The sequence below is a fragment of the Macrobrachium nipponense genome, chromosome 8 (assembly GCF_015104395.2).
Source record: "Macrobrachium nipponense isolate FS-2020 chromosome 8, ASM1510439v2, whole genome shotgun sequence".
NCBI classification, from domain to species: domain Eukaryota; kingdom Metazoa; phylum Arthropoda; class Malacostraca; order Decapoda; family Palaemonidae; genus Macrobrachium; species Macrobrachium nipponense.
In genome coordinates, this window is record NC_087203.1 from 54,905,012 (window position 1) to 54,928,111 (window position 23,100).

The 23,100-nt window shown below is 38.4% G+C and overlaps 1 protein-coding gene across 9 annotated transcripts in view; it reads right to left on the reverse strand.

The window, feature by feature from the left end:
- Nucleotides 1-23,100, reverse strand: part of LOC135222787 (protein unc-79 homolog) — an 841,880-nt gene that overhangs the window by 150,204 nt on the left and 668,576 nt on the right. For all 9 annotated transcript variants that reach the window (XR_010316338.1, XM_064261060.1, XM_064261059.1 and 6 more), the window contains 3 exons: nucleotides 19,774-19,930; nucleotides 10,326-10,407; nucleotides 325-603 (listed from right to left, as the gene is read on the reverse strand). Coding sequence is in view for 8 of the 9 variants with exons in the window: in XM_064261060.1 (XP_064117130.1) it covers nucleotides 325-603; nucleotides 10,326-10,407; nucleotides 19,774-19,930 (518 nt within the window). In the remaining variant the exon portion in view is untranslated. The remainder of the gene's footprint in view (nucleotides 1-324; nucleotides 604-10,325; nucleotides 10,408-19,773; nucleotides 19,931-23,100) is intronic.

Consider the following 23,100-nt stretch of genomic DNA (forward strand, 5'->3'; position numbering starts at 1 on the left):
ACTCGGAATTGATATATTTTCATATATGTACCGAAAGGGAATTTTAAGTTGATAATAATTTTATCAACTTAAAATTCCCCTTCGGTACATATATGAAAATATATCAATCCGAGGAACAGCGAATTAGATATTAAAGGACATTTGTAGCTCGAATGATCTATATGAATCACGGTGATGTGATAATTATTCATATATATATATATATATATATATATATATATATATATATATATATATATATATACTTTTATTAGTAAAACATGTTTCTCTCTTTCGGGGTAGTGATCTCATATAGATTATGATAAAATTATCACAAGGTTTAACCTAATGTCATAAGATCCATCATTGATAAAGGAGACTGTGGTGATCGGTGGATTTGTGAATGGTGTGAAGAAGCTTCACTTGGTTCAGAAACAATTCGAGCTACTTCAGTTGAAACATTTTCTACTGCTGCAGGGTCACATATGCGAGCTTCCACAACAGTGGCTTCTGCCAGAGTTGCCCTCTCCATGGTCGGTACTTCACAAATGACAGCCCTGTTCATTCTAATTTCCGAGGATTTTTCCAGACTGCATCCTACATCAGAAGTTCCACATTTTTCAGCTGAAAATAAAGTTTCTGAGGATTAAAAACTTTTTAAAACTACATGGTTTTGCAAGTACAACTAAAAAATAATTAATGGTTTGGAGTGATCTTTATCATGGATATACTCTCTTTGTGATTCACAAAAAATAGAGGAAATGTTCAATAATATGTTAATAAAATATGGATATACCTCTCTTTGTGATTTAGTAAAGGTAAAGGAAATATTTAATTGTAAGATGATAAGGGATTTGGATAATGGGTTTTACCATACTTGTATGCATTGGTAGTGGAACATCATCAAGCAACTTTCCTCTTCTCAGTAATTGGAATGTAACTAGAAAATGACTTAAGGTCTAAACAATGATTTTACAAACAAACATATTTTCTTACGAACTCATTTATAGTGTGAATGGAACTAGTCATAACACCTTGAAAAATATTGCAAGGAGAAAGGTCCTACTTTGCATGCCCAGCTCATGATCCCCTGAGCCAGAACAGAAGTTGTTGCTCCTCTGTGCCAATCTCCACCTTGAAAAGTGTGGGGAACAAAGAAAGGCACTGGGGTTTGTGACTATCGAGTCTGTCAAAAAAACCTGTTTTATTGCGAAAATATAATTAATTGATATGAATCCATTAATCATAAACTATCATAATAGCCTAAACTAGAGAACTTTGCCACAGACTGGCTTGGAGTACTAGTGTGCACAGACAAGGCAGTCAGGGATGGCACACAGGAGTTAGCGACGATATTTACAATAGGAGTATTAAAATAGAGGGAGTTGTGGTGTCCCTTTACCACTAAAGGTGTAACTCCCTCTTAGAGATCGTCACTGCTGTTTGCTCCATTGGATCAAACCAACCTTTTCCTGAAGACAACTCTAGAATGGGTAACGGCTGACCTACAGAAGAAATCAACACAGGATCTCCTCGCTCAATCAGTTAAGCATCTGAGAGATGCAGGACGTGCTCCTTCAGCCACTTCCAACACCAGAACGGCTCCACCCCCCACCCGGATTAACAGCCTTTCATGGGGGAAGATGTTTTCATCTCAAACACAGGGAGTATCTGAGGTGTTTTTCAAGGACAAGTCTTCCAATTTTGAGCGCTGTGTTTTGGCCTTTCCACAGCCCGTAAAGTATTTACAAGTGTTCTTGCCCCTCTCTCGAAGTGATGACACCTCATGGGCCTAAACATATGTCTACATGTACACACTAACTCCTACGCTCCCCTCGAGATCCAAGTGCACAGAGGACCTCAGGCCCAGAACATCAGGCAAGAGTTAATTATCTGAGTTATCATAGAGAAATTCTCAATAGTCTGTGTTCCCTATTGTCCCTGCTCTTACTTTAATTCTCACTTTTCCCCTCATAAATGTCAGACGATAAACCGCCTGCTGTGAGTATGTGGGCAGGGGGAGGGTGAAGGTAAACTAACTGAAGGAATTAAATCACTACCCAGCCCAAAGTATTCTTGTGGCTTCTTAAATATATTTTTATAATAAAATGGGATTTTATATATACGTACCAAGTAATTACATAGCTATGAGTTTATATTCTACAGCAGCTCAAAGTCTGAAAAAACTTTGAAATTTACAGTAATGCTCTTTTGTTTTGGGTGTAGATAACTAGTCTTGCCCACTTTCAGGAATGAACAGGTACAACAAAGCTGAGGAGCTCAATTCGTTTCTGCCCTATGTCCATAAGCAGGTAGGTGGGAGGGCTCCCATTATGTAATTATTTGGTAAATATATATAAAATCTCTTTTAATTATAAAAATATCATTTTTATACAAGTAACTTACCAAGTAATTACAAAGCTGAAACCCACATTGACAGGACGCGGGATTTATGGACATATACTAATCCAAATATCATCTATAATAAAATTGATCTGAACTAGTAATTTAGGTAGCATTGTAAGATGCTTGTTATAACCTTACCTGGTGAGAGAGCTGCAGCAGGGAGATACTGCCTCTGGTCTGAGCTCATCTTTCAAGCCCTGGCTGGCCCCTACTTTATGGGTGCCTTGCATTGAAGGATTATTTCACATGTTGCCAAGGCTAACAATCCAATAAGTAAACAAGTAAATGCCCTTTCCCTGGGTGCAGTATGAAAAAGCAGACCAGAATTCACAGCTACACCACAATTAAAACACTTCCATCAAAATTCATCCCAAAACCTGTCCATAAAAACAATGACTGGAGGGCACTCTGGTACACAGTACCTCCAGGCTTCCCAAAACAGACTCGACAACCTTCATCAAGGTGAGAAAACAGGTAAATAGGAGGGGTGCTCCTATCCATCATTACCCAGTATCATGCCAGAGACAGGGAACGGACCTAGCATACTGCACTTATCATAAATTGTTTCGATCTCTCAAAGATAATGTGTGGCGAACCCTGATCTGCTTTTTGAATAAGTGGACTGCAGAATCATGGAGACCGAGAGGTTATGCTTGCACACCACTGAAGTGGCTCTGACTTTTAATAAGGGGAAAACTTCTTGTACACTCGAGTGTTACTCCACAATCACATTCTTTAAAAAGAAAGCCAGAGCATTCTTGGATAAGGCACATAAGGGATTTTTAATTGAACACTATAAATTCTGAGAAGGACCTCTGATTCCTTTCATCCTTTCAATATAAAATTTTAGTACTCTCACTGGACAGTTTTTTCTTTTGATCTTCTGGGCCCAGCATATCAGATAAACTTTTGATCAGAAAAGAATGGGGTCAAGGTTTAGAGGGGTTCTCATTCTTTGCCAAAAAACCTAATGTGAGAGAACAAACTGCATTGCCATCAGAAAATCCCACCTTTTTATCAAGGGCTTGCACTTCACTAAACCCTTTTGGCAGAGGCTAAGGTCACTATAAATATCGTCTTCCGTGTTAGAGCCCTTAAGGAAGAGGAGTTTAAGGGCTCAAGGTGGGCCTGAAAGCCATCTGGGAACATTGTCTAGATTCCAGACTACCGGAAATACTTCTTTCTGTTTTGTCATATCTAAGGGCTTGATCAAATCTGAAATATCTTGGTTTGTTGACAAATTTACACCTCTATGTTTAAAAACTGATGACAGCATTGCTCTATACCCTTTAATGGTTGAGGTAGCTAATCCCCTTTCAAGACCTCAGATAAAGTAAAAACTCTGCTATATTAGCTCCAGTGGTTTCAGAAGAAGATATATCATGTTCTCTACACCATGTTATGAAAATTGACCACTTTTCTTGATATAGATTTGATAAAGATCGACGCCAGCTCTGAGCAATTGCCTCTGCAGCTTTTCTTGAAAACCCTTTTGCTCTGACAAACTTCCTGACAGTCTGAGTCGGTAGTGTCTTGATGTGGCAAACAGGCCTAGCAATGGTTTCCCCAGTTTCCACAGGTTGGTGCATACCTGTGGATTCAATGTCCATTCCTTCAGTAAAACCTACTTGTGGCAACTTAGTTCGTGTGCAAGGACATTCAACTTTCCTTGGATGAATTGAGTACGAATAATGGTCTGGTTATTCTCCACAAACAACAGATCTTTGGCCTCTTGATAGAGAGAAAATTAATGGATCTCTCCTTGATTCCTTACATAGGCTAGTGCAGTCATGTTGTCGGCATGTGCATTTACTATCTTGTTACATGTTAAACCTGGAAAGATTGAAGAACTAGATGGATCGCTTTTATTGATGTGTAGATTTTTCTCTGTTGAAGACAAGGTTCATGTAACTTCTTCGCCGTCCAACAGCAATCCCCAACCCAGGTCGGACACATCTTGGATATAAAGTCAGGTTGGGATTCAATGGGTGTAAACCTGTTTTCTCCTAGCCATCACCAAATGTCCTCCTTTATCTCAGAAATGATAGGGAAGAAGAACGAATCTGGCTGTTTCTTCCTTTTCCAACTGGTCTTTAGGAAGAACTGTAGAGGTCTGGTGGGCAATCTTCCCAAAGGCATGAACTTCTCTATTGATGATATAGTCCCAAACAAACTCATCCACTCATTGGCCAAGCAGGAGGGACGAGAGAGGAAGTTCTGAACTTTCTTCTGGCAATTTAGCATTCTCTGATGGGAGGGTAAACCTAAAAATCCAGAAAATCTATCATCCCTAAATAAAGTATCGACTGAGACTCCTTGAGTTGATTAGCAAGCTTGATTGTCAGGTGAGATTGAGTCTTCTGTAGGTCCTCTATGCACTTGGATCTTGAGGGGGAGCATAGGAGTTAGTTGTGTAAATATAGACATATGTTTATGCCCATGAGGTGTAATCACTTTGAGAGAGGGGCAAGAACCCTTGAAAATACTTTACGAGCTGTGGAAAGGCCAAAACACAGCGCTCGAAATTGGAAGACTTGTCCTTGAAAAACAAACCTCAGATACTTGCTGGCTGGTTGATAAGACTGACTGATTTGTTTACATTCTGAATTTGGTTGTCTCTACAAAAAATAAAGAAGGGCACTTAAGTCTAGGACAGGTCTCCATCCTCCTGATGACTTGGGGAATAGATGGTTGTAAAACCCTTCCAAGTGAGTTTATGTTTTCAGGATTGAAAACATCCTCTTCCCCCATGAAAGGCCGCTGTTCCGGTGGGGGGGTGGCATTCTGGTGTTGGAAGTGGCTGAAGGAGCACGTCCTGTATCTCTCAGATGCTTAGCTGATTGAGCAAGGAGATCCTATGTTGATTTCTTCTGTAGTTTACCCGTTGTCTTCAGGAAAAGTCTGGCTTGATCCAATGAAGCGAATGGCAATGACAATCTCTGAGAGGGAGTTACTCCTTTAGTGATAAAGGAACACCACTCTTGAAGGCTAGAACAAATAAAATTCTCACAGACAAGAAGGCAGACCTCCTAGACAAGTCAATAAGACTGGAGAAATCCCCTAGAGAGGAGGCAATCACTGCCAAGGAAGGAATTTTTCCAGCGGAATACGATGCTTGTTTACGTTTTACTAGACAAAAAGGTGGGGTACAGAAAACAGCTTTCCCATGCTCCCTCTTCTCTGCCAACCAAGCATCAATCTTGGAAAAATCTTTCTTGGAAGAGGAGGTCAGCACCATTTCAGGCAGTCTTGTGGCTTCTGCAGGCTGTTGCATCATAAATACTGATTATGGCGAAGTCGGAACAGCTGGAGAGAAAAAAAGCAGGATAGCAAACTAGAAAATATCTCAGAAGTGCTGAGTAATTAGAAGTTAGTTACTCTTGCTCTAATTCCTTCTCATCTGAAGAAATAGAGGATGTAGTCGTGTCTGGAGGGTTATGTTATCGGTGATGGCCTCTGTAGAAGCTCAAAATGCTATCGAGCCTTCGCTGTATAGGTGCTAAAAACGGATCATCTATCACCTGTGAAACCGCATCGGTGTGTCCCAACTGAAGGGGCAAATGGCACTCAGAATGTGGCACTGTACTCTTCTCCTCTGGTCCCAACTAAGCGTAAGTAGGCATTGACACCGGTAAACTTATGGATGGCAGGTGTGTGGGCACTGGACACCTGGATATAGATGTCTCCAGAAAAGCCTGTTCAGCAGAAGCTGAGTGCTCAGTTACCAGGCACTCAGACATCGGGTGTTCGAACGCTGAACTTTTAATCACTGATCCTTCATAATCCAAAGACACGCAATACTACTTATATATTGGGTTGCGTTTGGCCACTGGGAGCTCGACTCCTGTAGGCTCAAGCACAGGATGCACATACATTGTACGTTGAGGTGCTGGACGCTCAGGTACTGGTTACTCGAACCTTGGGCGCCCTGACTCTGGGCTCTTTGAGTGTTCCAAAACTGGGCGCTCAGCCACTGGGCACTCAGAAGCTGTGTGTTCTGGCACTGGGTGCTTGGATACTGGCGTTCTAACACTGGGCACTTGGACACTTTAAGTTCAGAAACTGGGCGCTCGGATCTGAGTGCTTGAACACTTGGTCGCTTGAACACTGGGCACTTGTACACTGGCCACTCAGATACTGAACGTTCGTACATTGGGTGCTCAGCCACTGGGTACTCCCATGGTCATTCAGAAACTTTCTTGGTCGAAAAACATTTCAGATCTGTTACTGGGCACTCAGAAACCTGAGCAGGGGCTCTCCCAAAAACTACAGGAGGGGAGAGGACAGTGCTCTCGCTCCTTATCTCATTTACTAGACGGTGGCGAATCATTTTCCACTGACGAACCAAGTCTTTACAATTACCTTGAGACACCAGAGTAATACCTATGATGCCCTTTATACATACTGGCATCAGAATCACTCAAATACAGGGTCTTTCCCATAGCTGTGCAATGAGTCCTGGGATTGGCATTCAACAGACTCGTTTAACCCTTAAACGCCGAAGCGGTAAAAAAAAAAATGTCTCCCGTGTGCCGGAGGTGTTTCAGAGTGAGCGCGGAAGCGGAAAAAATATTTTTTTCAAAAAATCACAGCGCGCTTAGTTTTCAAGATTAAGATTTCATTTTTGGCTCCTTTTTTTCATTGCCTGAAGTTTAGTATGCAACCATCAGAAATGAAAAAAATTATCATTATCATATATAAATAATGCGATATATGATAGCGCAAAAACGAAATTTCATATATAATTGTATTCAAATCGCGCTGTGCGCGAAACGGTTAAAGGTAACAAGTTACTTTTTTTTTCGTTGAAATTTACACTAAATTGCGATCATTTTGGTATATAACACATTGTAAAACGATAAAAGCAACACAGAGAATATTATCACAAAATAATGCATGAATTCGTAACGCGCGGACGTAAACAAATATTTTTTTTCAAAAATTCACCATAAATCTAAATATTGTCCTAGAAACTTCCAATTTCTTTCAAAATGAAGACAAATGATTGAATATTACTATACTATAAGAATATTAGCTTACAAATGCAGTTTTCGACCATATCTGACGAGTTAAAGTTGACCGAATGTCGAATTTTTTTACATATATTTTTCTTATATGCAATTATTTCGGAAATAAGAAAAGCTACAACCTTCAAATATTTTTTGTTTTATTGTACATGAAATTGCGCACATTTTCATATATAAAACTCTATGAAATGCTTAATATGAAACGGAGCAAATATTCCGAGAATGGGACGTACGGATTTCGGAGATTTGTGGCGGAGAATCCGCGCGCGGAGGGAAGGAAAGTTTTTTTTTTAAATTCACCATAAATCTAAATATTGTGCTAGAGACTTCAAATTTGTTTCAAGATGAAGATAAATGACTGAATATTACTAGACTGTAAATGTTTTAGCTTACAATTGCGTTTTTCGACCATTTCGGTAGAGTCAAAGTTGACCGAACGTTGTTTTTTTTCTATTTATCGTGATTTATATGCAAATATTTCAAAATTGATAAAAGCTACAACCTTCAATTATTTTTTGTTGTATTCCACATGAAATTGCGCACATTTTCATACATAAAACTTTATGTAACGGCTAATCTAAAATGGTGCAAACATTACCACAATCGCACGTATGATTTTTTTCGGAAGAGTTACCGCGCGGACGTAAAGAAAATGTTATTGTTTTCATAAATTCACCATAAATCGAAATATTGTGCTAGAGACTTCAAATTTGTTGCAAAATTAAGGTAAATGCTTGAATTACTAGATTATAAGCGTTTTAGCTTACAATTGCGTTTTTCTACCATTTTGGTAGAGTCAAAGTTGACCGAAGGTTGAAAATTTGTCACTTATCATTTTTTATATGAAAATATTTCAAAATTGATAAAAGCTACAACCATGGGTTGTTTTTAGTTGTACTGTGCATGAAATTGCGCATTTCCATATATAAAACTTTATGTAACGGCTAATTTAAAATGGTCCAAACGTTACCACAATCGCATGTATGATTTTTTTCGGAAGAGTTACCGCGCGGACGTAAGGAAAAAGTTTTTTCATAAATTCACCATAAATCGAAATATTGTGCTAGAGACTTCCAATTAGTTACAAAATTAAGGTAAATGATTGAATATTACGAAAATATAAGAGTTTTAGCTTACAATTGCGTTTTTCGACCATTTCGGTAGAGTCAAAGTTGACCGAAGGTTGAAATTTTGGCACTTATCGTTATTTATATGAAAATATCTCAAAACTGATAAAAGCTACAATCATCAATATTCTTCACATAAAAATGCGCACATTTTCATATATAATACTCCATGTAACAGCTAATTTAAAATGGTACAAAAATTATGTCAAAGTGACGAAATAATTTCCGAGATGTGTCACAGATACTTTTTAGTGCGGCAAGAAAGAAATTCGCGCTTGCGCGCCTGCGTAATGATTGTAAACAAAACAACACCTTGATCCGTGAACTCCCAGCATCCCCCAAGGCGCGTGATTCAAGAGTTTTCGGCTGGTAGGCCTAAAAGTATTTTTCCGCGAATTTTTAAAAAAACTTTTGTATGTCGACGTAAAATACGTCCAGTCGGCACCCGAGACAAAAAATGTCGACGTAAAATACGTCCAGTCGGCGTTAAGGGTTAAGGGGCCGCTACCCGTGGGGAAACCCCACAGACCTCCGTTGGACTGCAAGTTTGCTTCCTCCCAGATGCAGGGGAGTTTACCAGGGACCTTGGTCTAGGTGCATTTATGGGACAGATAGCAACCTCTTTCACTGCACTAGCACTAAAACTATTCACTTTGTCCATAAAGACTTAGACTGAAGTCCCAATTTGGGCAACGGTGATCACCAACAGACAAAACTTTTGGTCTATCCATGCTTTGAGACTGGCAATGGCACTGGGTTCCAAAGAAAGGGAGCCAGGAATCGAAGTTGAAGGGAAAATCGGAGGACTTCTCCCAGACTTTACACTCACCACAACAGAGATTAAAGAGCAAACTTGTCCTCTACACATGCAACAAATTGTATGGGAGTCATATTTCACAGAAGTCAGTCTCGTTTAGTAGCCTTTGCTGCAAAACCTACTACTGGTGGATAAACTAGAATGTGACATAATGCAATTAAAGTCACAATCAGTAAAATGCCCAGGCTAAGCTAATATAATTAGCAATGCCAAAACCAACTGAATACTTCACCAAACTGTTGAAAATCACCGTTGAAAACCACAACCATCTGGTGAACTAAACAATTCTAAGAACTGCTCAATGAACAGAACATGTAATGTCGTTGACCAGCATAAACAAATTGAGCTCTTCATCTTTGTTGTACCTATTCTTTCCCAAAAGTGGACTGGACTAGTTACCTACACCAAAACAAAAGAACGCTACTGCAGATTTCCAGCTTTTTTTCAATTTTGAGCTGCTATAGAGTAGAAACTCATAGTTATGTAATTACTTGGTAAGTTACATGTATAAAAATAATAAATTGTTAAAATTATAGTGTAACTCTCTTCTTTTCATGCTTTGGCAGTCTTCTTTTCCTATACTAATTGTTTTATATATCTTGCTTTGCCTTCTTGTGTCTTGTATTATCTAATGTATTATATTATAATTATTTGCTTTGAATTTTATCAATATATAAAGTATCATCTAAATACTTACACGTCAACTCTCCCTGAGGTCATGGTGATCTCTCTAATTTGTAAATCATTCATTGATGGTCAATTCTACTTCTAAAATAAAGTGAAAATTAAAAAATTACATTATTTATCTATTCCTTTTAGTATTACATCACACACTTACTGTAATACTGAAGGAAACTAAAGATAAAACAACTTCCAAGAATCCAAACTTACCTGAAGCAGCTTTCAAGGATGCAGACTTAAGTACAAAGAGTTTTAAAAAATCCAGGTCAAATGAATATGAAAACTTACCTCCATACTGTTTTGATTTTGGATATTGACGATAGCTGTTACCATGTGCATATTTTCCATCCCTCCCATCCTGTTTTAGGACCTAAAACAAAGGTAAAACAATAAGAATAATGAGTGAGACTTAATACATGTGTAGATTTAAGGAGCTCAGAAGACAAGCAAAGCAAAATGCCATCATACACAGTTTCCTTTTTTTTTTTTGCACATACAGTATCAGAATTTCAACAGTACCATTAATAAATTCAAACCTGTCCACTTCCACATGTCTACTAGTAGGTAAAAAACTATCTTACATGGGATTTAAATCTGACCCTGATATGCATGGACATCTTGGAAGCAAAACAAAGCAAATTGCCACTACCTTCATCACCAATATAGGAGTGAAAGTTGTGCGAGGATATCTGGTGGCCTAGAAAATAGCTCACCAGTACTCGTACCTGTAATCAGTCAGAGGAAAGCACACAAAGACCAAGCTTATGCTTTTCTCTTGCTCTGTCCTTTTGCCTCGTGTCTCTGTACTTTCTAGATATGTATTGTTATTCTCCTCTAAAATTACAAATACTGGTACCTCAATTTACCAGACCAACTTATCAGATAAAGATCATACTTCACAGAATTCTCCAGTGAACATATTAGATATCACAGATGATGCAACGAACGTGACCATTATTTGCCTATCTTCTTCATCCACACAACTATCCCTAAGATCGCTGCCGAGATGCGTCCTCTCCAACTATTTTTGTTAAAAGCAGCTTCCTTTTCTAAACCCATCTTCTCCAAATCCTCCCACACTTTATCACTCAATCTAATTCTTTACATCACTCTCAACCTGCTATTTCTAAAACGTTCCATCCAAACCCTCTTCACTCCTACCTCCTAGCTCATCTTCAACACAAGCCAAAGCCATCTCAATCTCAACTCTAATCACATCAGTAACCTTTACCACTCCTCCACTTCATTTTCTAGCCTTTCATGCAGCAAGATCCTCACAATCGACCTCAACATCATCACCTCCATTCACTTCAGCTTCTGCTACTCCTTCACTACTATTTCTTATGTTTCAGAAACATAAGTATAATCACTGGTCAGATTTTTATTCAATATATCTTTATTTTTAGTTTACCTGGCACTCCTTCATCATACACGACCCCTGCCACCTCCCCCTTTTCTCCATAGCTGCTTATATCCTGCTTTCAATCTCAGCTTCACACATCCATAACCAGGACCAGCATAAACTAAGTCAATTTCAAACATTTCTGTTTTTCTGAAGGCTATTACTACTGCCTCCTTGTTTTTTATACATTATTTCAACAAATCTAATTAACTTTTATGGAACTTTCACTTTCTTAAACACCAAAGAATAGAAAAAATTATGTGATATGTGTTTTTCCTAGGTATACAAACCAGACCCTTTTAAATATACAGTAGCTTTCAGAGTTAACTAGAAAGGCTACAGGGACAAAGCAGGGTGGATGAGGTGGAACAACTTATATGAAAGGCCAGGAAAAGCCAAGTTCCCAGTTGCCTGTCAAGCAATGGGTATAATAACTCGAACCAATCTTTTTAGTGGAAAGCAGACCAAGAGGTAGGGTCCTGCACCTAAGATCACTGAAAAATTGGAGCAAATTCAAGTAGGAACAGCAACTTCACAGATGGCAAGTTGGCAGGCAGCTTTTTCCCTGCTATTCACAAATATGAAATAGGTTCCAAGAAAAGCTCTATTGCATCCATCCTTTCCTTTGTTAAAAGAAAATGAACAGAGAACAATGTAGTCTTAGCTACTTAGAACATGTGCTTGTTGTGTATTTAGCATAATCTAATTTGAATCCAGCTTGTCCTTTGGTCTAGAGGTGTTTAGGAGAGGAAAAGGAAAGAGGGGATACCCATTTATTCCTCAATCACCATTCATACAAAGACAAACAAAGCTTCCATGCTCTGATGAGAACTTGGAGTACATGGTCAGGACTCAGGAACTATACAACCCATTGAGCAGCCACATATCTAGGGATTTGTGGGTGACATCCATCAAGTATAATGAGATACGCGTTGTCTCTATATCAGACACCTACCCACATTACCTGAAAAATTAATAAGTTCTTATGAAGGAAAGAGATGGTCCCATGCATGGAACTATAAACATGGAACGGACATGCACGTATAAATTCATTGACACTGATTGTCACTGTAAGGTGCCATAGGAAAAGGTGGAGATGACGCCAAATTAAGCCATTAAGCATTGTCTTGCAGACACTTTTCTCACTCTGTCATCCTTAATTTTCCACTGATTTTAATAAATATAGGCTCATTGGAAAGCACTTGAAAATCCTTTTTAAATGAATATAATTACACATGTAGAACGTATGGTGCTGCAGTGTTTTAAGTAAAGATATCCAGATATGCATTTTACCTGGGTTCGCTTTTTTTATTCTACTGATCCAAATTTTTAAATATAAACTTTAATAAATCTATCATCAGTTAAAAGCTCTTTAAAAGCACTTCCAATGAACCCAGTGAATCATGTATATGTCGCATGCAATAGAAATAATCTTGCATGCCATGTGCTGAGACTGAGTGATTTCATGTCTTTGCCATGAGGTTGTGTAATAAATTTTACCACTAAAGCCTGTTGAACCCCTTATATTTAATATCCTTCTAAGTATCAAAGTCTTTATACTACTCTACTTTACATTTTATGCACTACCTAGGTCTTATCATCTTGCTATCCAGTCTGTCTCCTAGGGTTTAACCCTATCACCATGACAGAATTGACTTAAATTGTAATTATGTTGACTTATGCTTATTACTTACTTATATCAGTCACTATTACAAAACAAAACGCACTTATTGATATAAATAATTTATTTCTACAGATAACTTTTTAATATGTCTTACTAATATACTATTATGTCTATTTTAAATGTATTATCATCTTAACAGAAATTACTAGATTGAATGTGTACCTCTAAATTTACTTTACCATAATGCAACAAATGTCATAGATGGCAAGATATTGTTATGGAAAATTAACAGATTACACTCCAATATGGCTAGGTGAGCATTGTGATACAGCTTGCTCGCCACTAAATTACAGAATTTGTAGACAATTTTATGCTGAATGTACAAAAGCTGAATTCATAACGCTGAATATTACTGCCCCTTGAAGAGAACAAGTTTATTGCATTTCTGGCAAATGCTTCTACCCTGCAATGCCTGACTGTGGAGCCTGGCTACGTGATAATAGCATAAATCAGGCGAATCACATCAGAGTAGTGATAATCAACTATCCAATTTAAAGTGCAATCAATTGTATTATCAGCAATTCTGTAGCATGATCTGTGACAACTGCAACTGTATTCTTACTGATTACAGCTGTAGGCATGACTTGTCACACAATTTGTCACCTCAAGTCAAGATTTACTGTCAAGTGTAAAAGTGTAAAAGTGTAAAAGTACAACTGCCATGACAGCATGTCCCATGGGTGATAGTATTGTGCTGTTTGGCTATGTTTACTATTACTGATACTGACTAAAAAGCATGTAAAAACTGTGTGTGTCATTACATTTCTGTTTAACTGGCACCATAACAAAGGTATCTCCACGCCACCCTTTGCAATGGTGGCATGCTGCACACGGTGATTTCGCACATGGCCATTCCATGTTTATAGTTTCGTGGTCCCATCCCTTCCTCACAAGCAAGAAGGGAGTCCAGATTCCTCTGATGAGGAATCAGAGGCCCTGCTTGATAACCTCACGAAGCCCAAAAACAAGGGTGTTCCTAGACACCTACTTTTTTACACTGACTTGTACTAATGAAAAGTTTCCTACATCATGGAGTGCATTCTTCTCAAATAGCACTTAAACCTTGAAAGACTGGCCTATATATACATTATCAAAACCCCAAGACTGGGCGGACTTTAACGTTTGCCAATTTAAAAAAAAGGGGGGGGGGACATTATTGGAAAAAGGAAGATATGCAATGCTCATGGTATAAAAAAATTCTCAAAAATGTTCTGTACCTGCAACAAGAAGTTGAAAGCCATTACTTCCAACCCTGCACAGGATCTCTTATCTGAGACACTAGTAAAAATATACTAATTTTAGCAAGTTATAAATGTTCTTTCTAACATTTTTTTAATATAATTTTGCAAAAATACCATTATTGCTCACATAATATAAAAAAAAGATAAGTAAAACCAGCCACAGTCCCAGAGTATATTTATGGACAAATATATAGAGGTGTACTGGGATGGGGAGATGTAGTGCCTTTTTGCAAATTATATGTTCTCTCTAATATAATTTTGCATTTTATTTCGGAAAACTAGTTACAGCTCACAATATATAGTAAAAGATAAGAAATAAAACGAGTAGCAATCCTTGAGTGTACTACTGGGATGGGGAGATGTAATACCTTCCCTTAAGAAACCTCATGGGAGACTATTCTCCCAAGCATAGCTTAGCCATAAGTGTTGCCATAAGAGTTCCCATAAAGCCATTTAATGCCAATTCAAGTGATTTTTTTCTTTAAAGATTTTTTCAAATATCTTGGTAAAAAATGAGGATTATCATATGACATGTACCGGACATTTTCATATGCAATTACTGAATATCATAAAATATGCCCCATCACCAGGGCGTTAAGAGCACAGACCAAGCACAACATCTCATCCAGACATCCACTAACAAAGACTGAAATCAAAGGGTTCTGAGTTTTTGCTAAAAACTCGAGGACAAAAGAGAACAAAAGGGATCCCCACCCTTCCAAATGCCAAATTACATAAGAAAAAAGATATGCAGTTTCCCCCACTCTCTTCATCAAGGCTGAAGCTGATGGATGTACCCAGATATTTCTTACTGCAGATGTTGGATAACTTCCAACCATGAAAGTGGAGAGATTAAACTGCCTGGTGATATCTGCAAATGTGTAGTTGACACAAGAGGGTGGCCACGAGGCAACTCTGTCTGCTTTGACTAGGAGTGTCAGCAGGTCTGTGAACCATCCAGGTTATAGTTGATATTGGACCACCAAAGTCATGCAAAGACCTAGAGTAACATATACTTTGGTGATCATCCTGCAAGGAAGACTGACAAGTGGAAAGGCATTTACATCCAGGCTGTTTCTTGGAATACACCCTCCACTGCTGTCCATGGGTCTGAGACTTCAGAACAGAAGATAGAAAGTTTCTTATTTAGTTTGGTTGAAAACAAATTATCGTAGGGTATCCCCATACCACGAACAACCTCTCCACTACTCATGAGGTCTAGGGACAAATCCATCCACACTACTTGAGTCCACTAGCTGAGATGATCCAGCTAATATTCCAAATGCCTGGAATTTATTTGGCTATCAACTCAATGGCCTGGAGAGCTGCCCATTCATGCATCTGCAACACTAACTGACCAAAAGTTTAGGACACTATCACCCCATTTGTTGACGTAAGGAACTACAGTCATCTTGTCACTCATCAACACCTCCAATGTCCTCCCAAATTGTCCTGGAATCCTTGTAACACTATCCAGGCTGCTTGTATTTCCCAGATGTTGATAAGCAGGTGTAGAAAGTCCAGTGTCCACACACCTACTCATCCAAAAGCAGAGGCATTTCTGGAGGAGGGGAGCTCAACATAACTCCCCAAGAGACGTTTCTGTTGTCTCAGCACCAAGCAAGGTCTTCACTCACTTCCTGACTCAGACGGATGAGTTGAGTAGGAGGATCACAAAAGGAAGACCAATTCTGTTTCAGTTGCTTGGGAGACTAACCAGAATATACACCTTACCCCCAGTGCCTTTATGATTGTAAGTTCACTAAGATCAAGAGCAAACCCAGTGCCAATGGCAAGATTTGCCATAAAATTAAGAAGGAAAAATTAGATTTTACTAAGAAAAAAAGGCCCGACTAAAATTTGTAATGTAAGCTTGCCTACCATTGAAAATATGAAGCTTATCATTTATGGGGGGATACTCAGTCAGAATTTTGATGGAGTAACTTCACTGATCTTAGAAATCAGCTTCAGGTTGTCTGTGTGACAGCTGATAAGACCTAATACTGAGAGGGTGTGAAGATCTTGATCTCCAGTGGTGATGACCATAAGTGGTAGTCTACACTCAAGTCATCATTCTTTGGAGTTGATTCAGGTTTGCCTTCCTTTGTAGGAGCTAATGGAACTGCTGTATATTGCCCTAAACAGAAATTGTGGCTTGAGTCTTGTCAGCAAATAGTCTGATGAGTCCTTGGAGTTTCCCTCAGTCATGCTTTCCAGAGCCTAAGTTACCTTTAATGGCCTCTCAGGTGTAAAGAAGTCAACAGTTTGCTTCTGGACCTTGACAGTAATGGCAGTATAAACACTTTCCAATCCCTTTTTAAAGTTTGCTGATTTCATTGCTCTTGAGGTTATTACTATTTTCAGAAGAGTAAATATACTTGTAAGTTTTCCTTCTGTTTGGAGGTAGGGAAACATTGCTGCATTACCTGAGGGTTAAGCCCATCCACATGACTTTAGATTCACCCCTGTATTACCTGATGTTTTTGAGAGGCTGCTCTCAAAGAATCTTTGTAGGTTTGTTGAATATGACTTTACAGTTCAGGTTTCGTATTTGTGATGCACTTTGTCAATATCTACTGTCTTGCAGAGTGCTTTTGATGAGGGTGTGGAGGCATGCATGGTCAGTTTAGATTGTAGTGTAGCCTTTGACTATGATTACTGGGAATTGGTGGATCTTGTATTATCTTGCATTGGTCATCTGTGTTGATGACCAATATATAGTAGCCTTAGTAACGCCATATTAGGAGTTCCTCAAAGCATTCTTCTTTGATTTATTATCTATACTAATGACATGTGGCAAGGTGTGGAGAACAAACTGACTGCATATGCCAATGATGCTACACTTCTACCTGCTGTTCCTCTTCTGTGCCCTAAGTCTGTGGTTGCAGAATCCTTACACGGAAATCTGGCATAATTTCACGAGTGGATTAGGCTTTGCAGTATGAAGCTTAACCCTTCTAAAACTCAAAGTACAACAGTTGGCTGATCCAAAACACTTTTACCTTTGCATCTTGATTTACATATAAATGATAATCTTTTAAATGTCACTGGCTCTTTGAAGAATTTAGGTCTTTAATTTTGGTAGGATATTAATTTTGGAGAAACATCTACATAATATTCCTTCTCTTTTTCTCAAAAGGTTGGTATAGTTCAAAAATATTTTTAAATGTTTTAAAGTTTTTCTTCTTCCTTCTTTGGGTTACTACTCTCCAGTTTGGTCTCTAGGTGCTGATTCTTATCTCAAACTCTTAGATTGAGTCATGTCATCAATCAAGTTCATTTTGCCAACGCTTAGTGTTGACTTGTGGCATTGAGATGAAGTGAGTTGCATAAACATACGACAATGACAAATGTCAGCTGCCCTCTTCTTTACCTGACTAAGCTGTGTATGCAAACAATGCTATGAAGGCTGTTGCTGCAAACAGTGTGTCGTCTTTTAGTATCAGGTTTAATACTACTTAATTCACTAAGAGTATTACCTTGACTACAACTAAAATGTGGAATGGTTCGCCAACAGCAGTCGTGGAATCTTGTGATCTCCAAATGTTTAAGAAGGGAGAAAAACCATAATTTCTCTCTGCTGACATCTTCTGAATTCAGGTGTATCAGTTTTCGTTTTTATTCCTTCATACTCATGTATTTATCACCTTTTGCTCTAACTTGCCTCTCTCTGCAGGCTGGTTTCCTTTTGGGTTTATAGTCTGTTGACTATCCATAAGGGTTTTCAGCTGATGATTTAAAGAAAGAAAGAGTGCAGCTGAGGTCTGGGGCTACAAGAACTTTCATGTCTAACATCATCAGAGCAATTGGACAATGCTTCTCAGCTGGCATCTTCCAAGGACCTCCAATGACAGCAGCAGGGGGGAGGAAGGGCAAGTATCTAATAGAAAAAATACTGTCCCTTCTCATACCTCCAAGAGATCCAAATGCCTGTCTATAATGGCGTAAGTATCCTTCAGGAAACTGATGGCATATAAGACACCACTCATAAAAGTGGCCCCTCCCCCTTATTTTCCGAAGAGCATATTAAGAAGAAAAATTCTGTTTTTACGCATATGCATTTCATGTTAATTAAATGCATATGTAGCCACAGTACAACAAAACACCAAGTCGCAGCACACAACTTAGAATAGTACAAAATCATTTAAACAATAATTCTGCTGTAATTTACAAGAGAAAACAAATGCAGGTCATGTAGAGCATAAAATATTTGATAAAACTACCCTCTGTCTCCTCCACCTTTGGTGAATAACTACCGGTTAAATGTCTGCGTATTATAATCAGGGTTTTAGTATATTTAATTCAATAAAGTTATGTACATAAAATTGCTTTTTGTTAAGCTAACCAAGTCCATGCATAAGCCTATTGTGTTAACTATGCACTTATTGTGCAACCCCTCTCTGATACAATGTTCTTACTGACATTTATTTAATGCAGTACAGCAGTATAATTATTACAGTGGTGAAGTTTTACATAATTAATTGTATTCTCAATTATCTGCATACATACAGGTATGCATTACAGCAGTATAATTATTACAGTGGTGCAGTTTTACATAATTAATTGTATTCTCATTTATCTGCTTACATACAGGTATGCACCACGTTAAGGTAAACTACACACTTACTATGTGCATTTGCGAGAGACAAGGAAGCACCAAATTATGAAAAAGGTGATTTTTGAGAGAGAGAGAGAGAGAAGAGAGAGAGAGAGAGAGAGAGAGAGAGAGAGAGAGAGTTGTTGTGCATATTTTCAGTGTCTAATACATCAATGTGTGCATGTGTCTGTCCGTCATCTGCTATATCGATGTGAGGATTTAAGCTCATATCCATACTAATCATTGTTTACTGACAATGAATAGCAAAATAACAGCCCAAGAAACATGTATTGCATTTCAGAAAGAGACTCCTACGCATCTGGGAAATTCAAATAACATGAGACCCTTTGGTCCCAAGGTACTGGTTATGAGGACTTCTATGGTAATAATGATGACAGTAGTAGTAATAATGATGATATATGAGTAAAAACCAGTCACATTCAAGTATTATGGAGTTTGGCTACGTAGTACTATTACTGATATTTTAGTTAATAATATTTGGGTACACATTAGCATACCATGCTGCTCAACTTCTCATAAAGACCCCAATGTATATTTTGAATCATTGTTTGGGATACCATCAAATACGGTATATCCATACAAAGATTATATATCATGAGAGACAGTCAAGAACACATCTTAAGTAACATATATAATCATATTTGTTCTTTGTGAAAGTTTCAAATGGAGTAGTAAATTTGACTACTGTTCTAGATACTATATACAATTACCACTCTTCTTTTCTTCTGAAGGCTAAATCCTTCTCATTCTTTTTCTAAGAACCACTTAACTATGCAACAAAATGAACATACCTCGGGGCTACTGGCCTCTTCAGAATCATCTCCCAAAAACCACTTGTGCTTGTAGTTATCATCATTGTCGCTACCATTCCCAGTTAAACTTGCCATCACAATTCTTTCATTATCTTCTGTATCCACTCCAAGTGGAGCAAGCTCTGCATTATGAATCCTGGAGAGTGAATTAAAATAGTAATACTATACTTAGAACTTCTAAAGGACTTTCATTATAAAAACAATTTAAATGAAGCAGTTCTAAACCTAGCTCTGGAAAGGATTGTCATATAGCTTTTTCTCAATGAAAATTTTAACAGAATAATCAGACACGTATTATTTTACAGTAGCCTTCATTGTACATTTACACAAACTTCCAAGTACTCTATTGAAGAAGAAAAAAGGATGTAGAGGCGATCCTCTGGTTCAACCTGAGTAGATTGATAATAAAAGGACGAGGGAAGAGTTAACTAGGATAAAGAAGTCAGTGGTTGAATAAAATCCTGAGGGGGATTAGTGGAATGGCGTCTGAGACCTTCAGAGAAAAAATAGATGGTTACAAGTATTAACAAAGTAGTGGCTGTGAAAGGTATAGGGGAAGCTGAAGAAATTAAAGAGGAAAATACATTTAAGTTTAGACAGAATTATCACTTTGGATGAGGCTGCAGATGAAATAGGAAGGGTAGTAGATGAAATCATCATCCTGTAGTGAAGGTGGATAATAATAAATGGGAGAAAGAATAAAAAATCCAATAATCGAGTAACATATTATCACAGGCATGAGTAAAGAAACAGCTGGGAGCTTGTCATTCCTAAAATAAGTAACATCGGCGAAGAACTAAACACTCGGGAAGAATGAGAGATGGAAATACAATCAAATAATACTACTGCATAAATAAGGCAGTAAATTAGAACTTGAGAACAAGGGAGTAGCATTTATAGCTAGCCATGTCATGTAAGCAAATTATTTGAAAAAGTGAGAATGCATAAAAAAAAGTAAGAAAACAGACATTACTGAAGGAACATGAACAGTAAGTGTGGCTTATGCAAAAGGATTAATGAAATAGCAAAGCAGTGATAAGGTACTATATACAACAGGCAAAACAGAAATCAATGAAATAACAATAAAAAACGGAGAAGGATATATGGTCCCAAAGCTATGGCAACATAGTAAAAGAAAAAAAACACTATGTAGACAGAATGAATTTTAATTATTATTATAAAAACAAGTTCCTTAACATTTTTGGACAACAAAAATCAGAAAGGAAGGAGTGGAAATTGCAGTCGGCTATGCCTGCAGCCTACAGATACTCAAGAAATTCAAATTTAACACCAAGTCCAGTAAGACAGCAGTGTTCATAATAGATGAAGGAATAAAGAAAAAATAACTTTTTTAGGAAATATGTGTTTTTCCCAGGTATATAAACCACAGCTTTTCATAAGCTAAAACAACCTTTGAATTTTGGTAACTAGGTATGTAGTAATCTGGTGGACAAGGGGTGGGAAAAGGGAGTAACCCCTCACTTGCTTCACACTCTCCACTCATTTTTTCTTCGGTCGCAGAAACAAAGTGGGGTGGTTGAGGCTCAAACATTACCCGTCATATGTGGAGACTTACTCTTCAGGAGGTGGTAGTCACTGGCTGAAAAATTTAGTTCCACCTGGAAATTTCATGCTCCCAGTTGCTTGTGCAAGCAAGGGATGCAATAACTCCTGTACCCTCCTATCAGTTTGGTGAATAGATGACCAGAGCAGTAGTGCCCTGGACCTGAAATCCCCGAAAAACTAGACAGAAATAAAGGTTTTAGAAAAAGCTCCACTGCTTCCCTCCTTCCCCTTGCTGAAAGATAGTAAGGACAGAGGATGTATTCTAAGCTACTTTCAGTAGGTGCTTGTTGCGTAATTAACTTAATCTCATTTGATTCCAGAGTGGACTTCAGACCAGCAAGCTCTGGAAAAAAGGAAAAAAAGGGAAAGGCAGGGAGAGCCATTAATTCCTCAGTCACACTTTTGAGGATATACCAAGTGTCAGTACTCAGATGAGATGTGGAGTACCTGATTAGAACTTGGCAACTACAAAATCTGAGCCGCCACAACTGGTCCAAAGGAGAAAGTGCCCAGGGGTTTGTGGGTGAATGGGTGACATCCTTCAGGTAGAATGAGGTAAAGACAACCTTGCTATGCCAGACACCCACCCTTATTATACTTGAAACACTAAGTTCTTCCAAAAGAGGGAGACGGTCCCACACTCTTAACTTCAGAAATCATACGCTTGCTTGATAATCTCATGATACCAGAATGAAACAGTGTTCCTAGACACCTACTTCTTGTACTTACCTGTACTAAAGAAAAGTCTCCTACACTCTGACCTCAAGAAGTGGGTCCTTTTCAGATAGTACTTTTGGGTGTGAACCAGAGACAACAACATCTAAACCAGGTCTCCACCAAGAGAATCTTGGAAAGGATTCGAGGAACTCTAAACTCTCGTCCAGAAATAATGGGTCCAAAATTTTAGCTAAAAAGACCCTTCCTAGTGCTAAACAAGATAAGGCAGGCCATGCAGTTCCCGCACCCTTTTGCTGAAGTTAAAGCCAAGAGAAAAAAGTTTGAGTGATAGTATCTCTATCCAAGGAATGCAATAAAGGTTTGTAGGGAGCCCCTGCAAGCTCTGTAACACTAATGATACATCTAATCCCAGTGCTAGAGCTCTCAGTGAGAGCAAGACTGCTTGAAGTTCATCAAAAGCATGAATAACTCAACCAAGTTGGAGAGAGCAACCTCCATTCAGTTTGAAAACCTGACATAAGGTAGATGATAAGGTAGATGAGGAAATCTGCAATCTAATGAGCAGATGCTCCAACTGGATAGTAACCTCTTCAATAACACCAATTGCAGAAGATGGCCAACTTTCTTTGGTACACATTCATGGGGGAACAATGGCATTACCCAGACATCTGTCTCACTGCCATGCATGGAAAGTCACTCTCTTGCAGGAGACACTGGGTGACCTCTATCCATGAAGATGGAGAAACTGAAACTGTCTGGTGGTACCTGCAAATGTGTGGCTGATACAAGAGGGTAGCCACGGGACAACTTTCTCCTGCCTCAACAAAGATTGTCAACAGAACTGTGTACCACTTGGTGTGTAGCCAATGAAGAGGCACTGCAGAGGAGGTTGAATAGTAAAATTGCATGTACATCCAGATTGTTTGAGGGATGTCAGGAGGCATCTCCCATCCTTGCCCATGGAGAATGGAAGACAAGAGGTTTCCTGTTCAGTTTGGCTACAAACAGATTGATCATGGGAAATACCCATATCCCCAACTAAATCATGGGTGTAGAAACCAT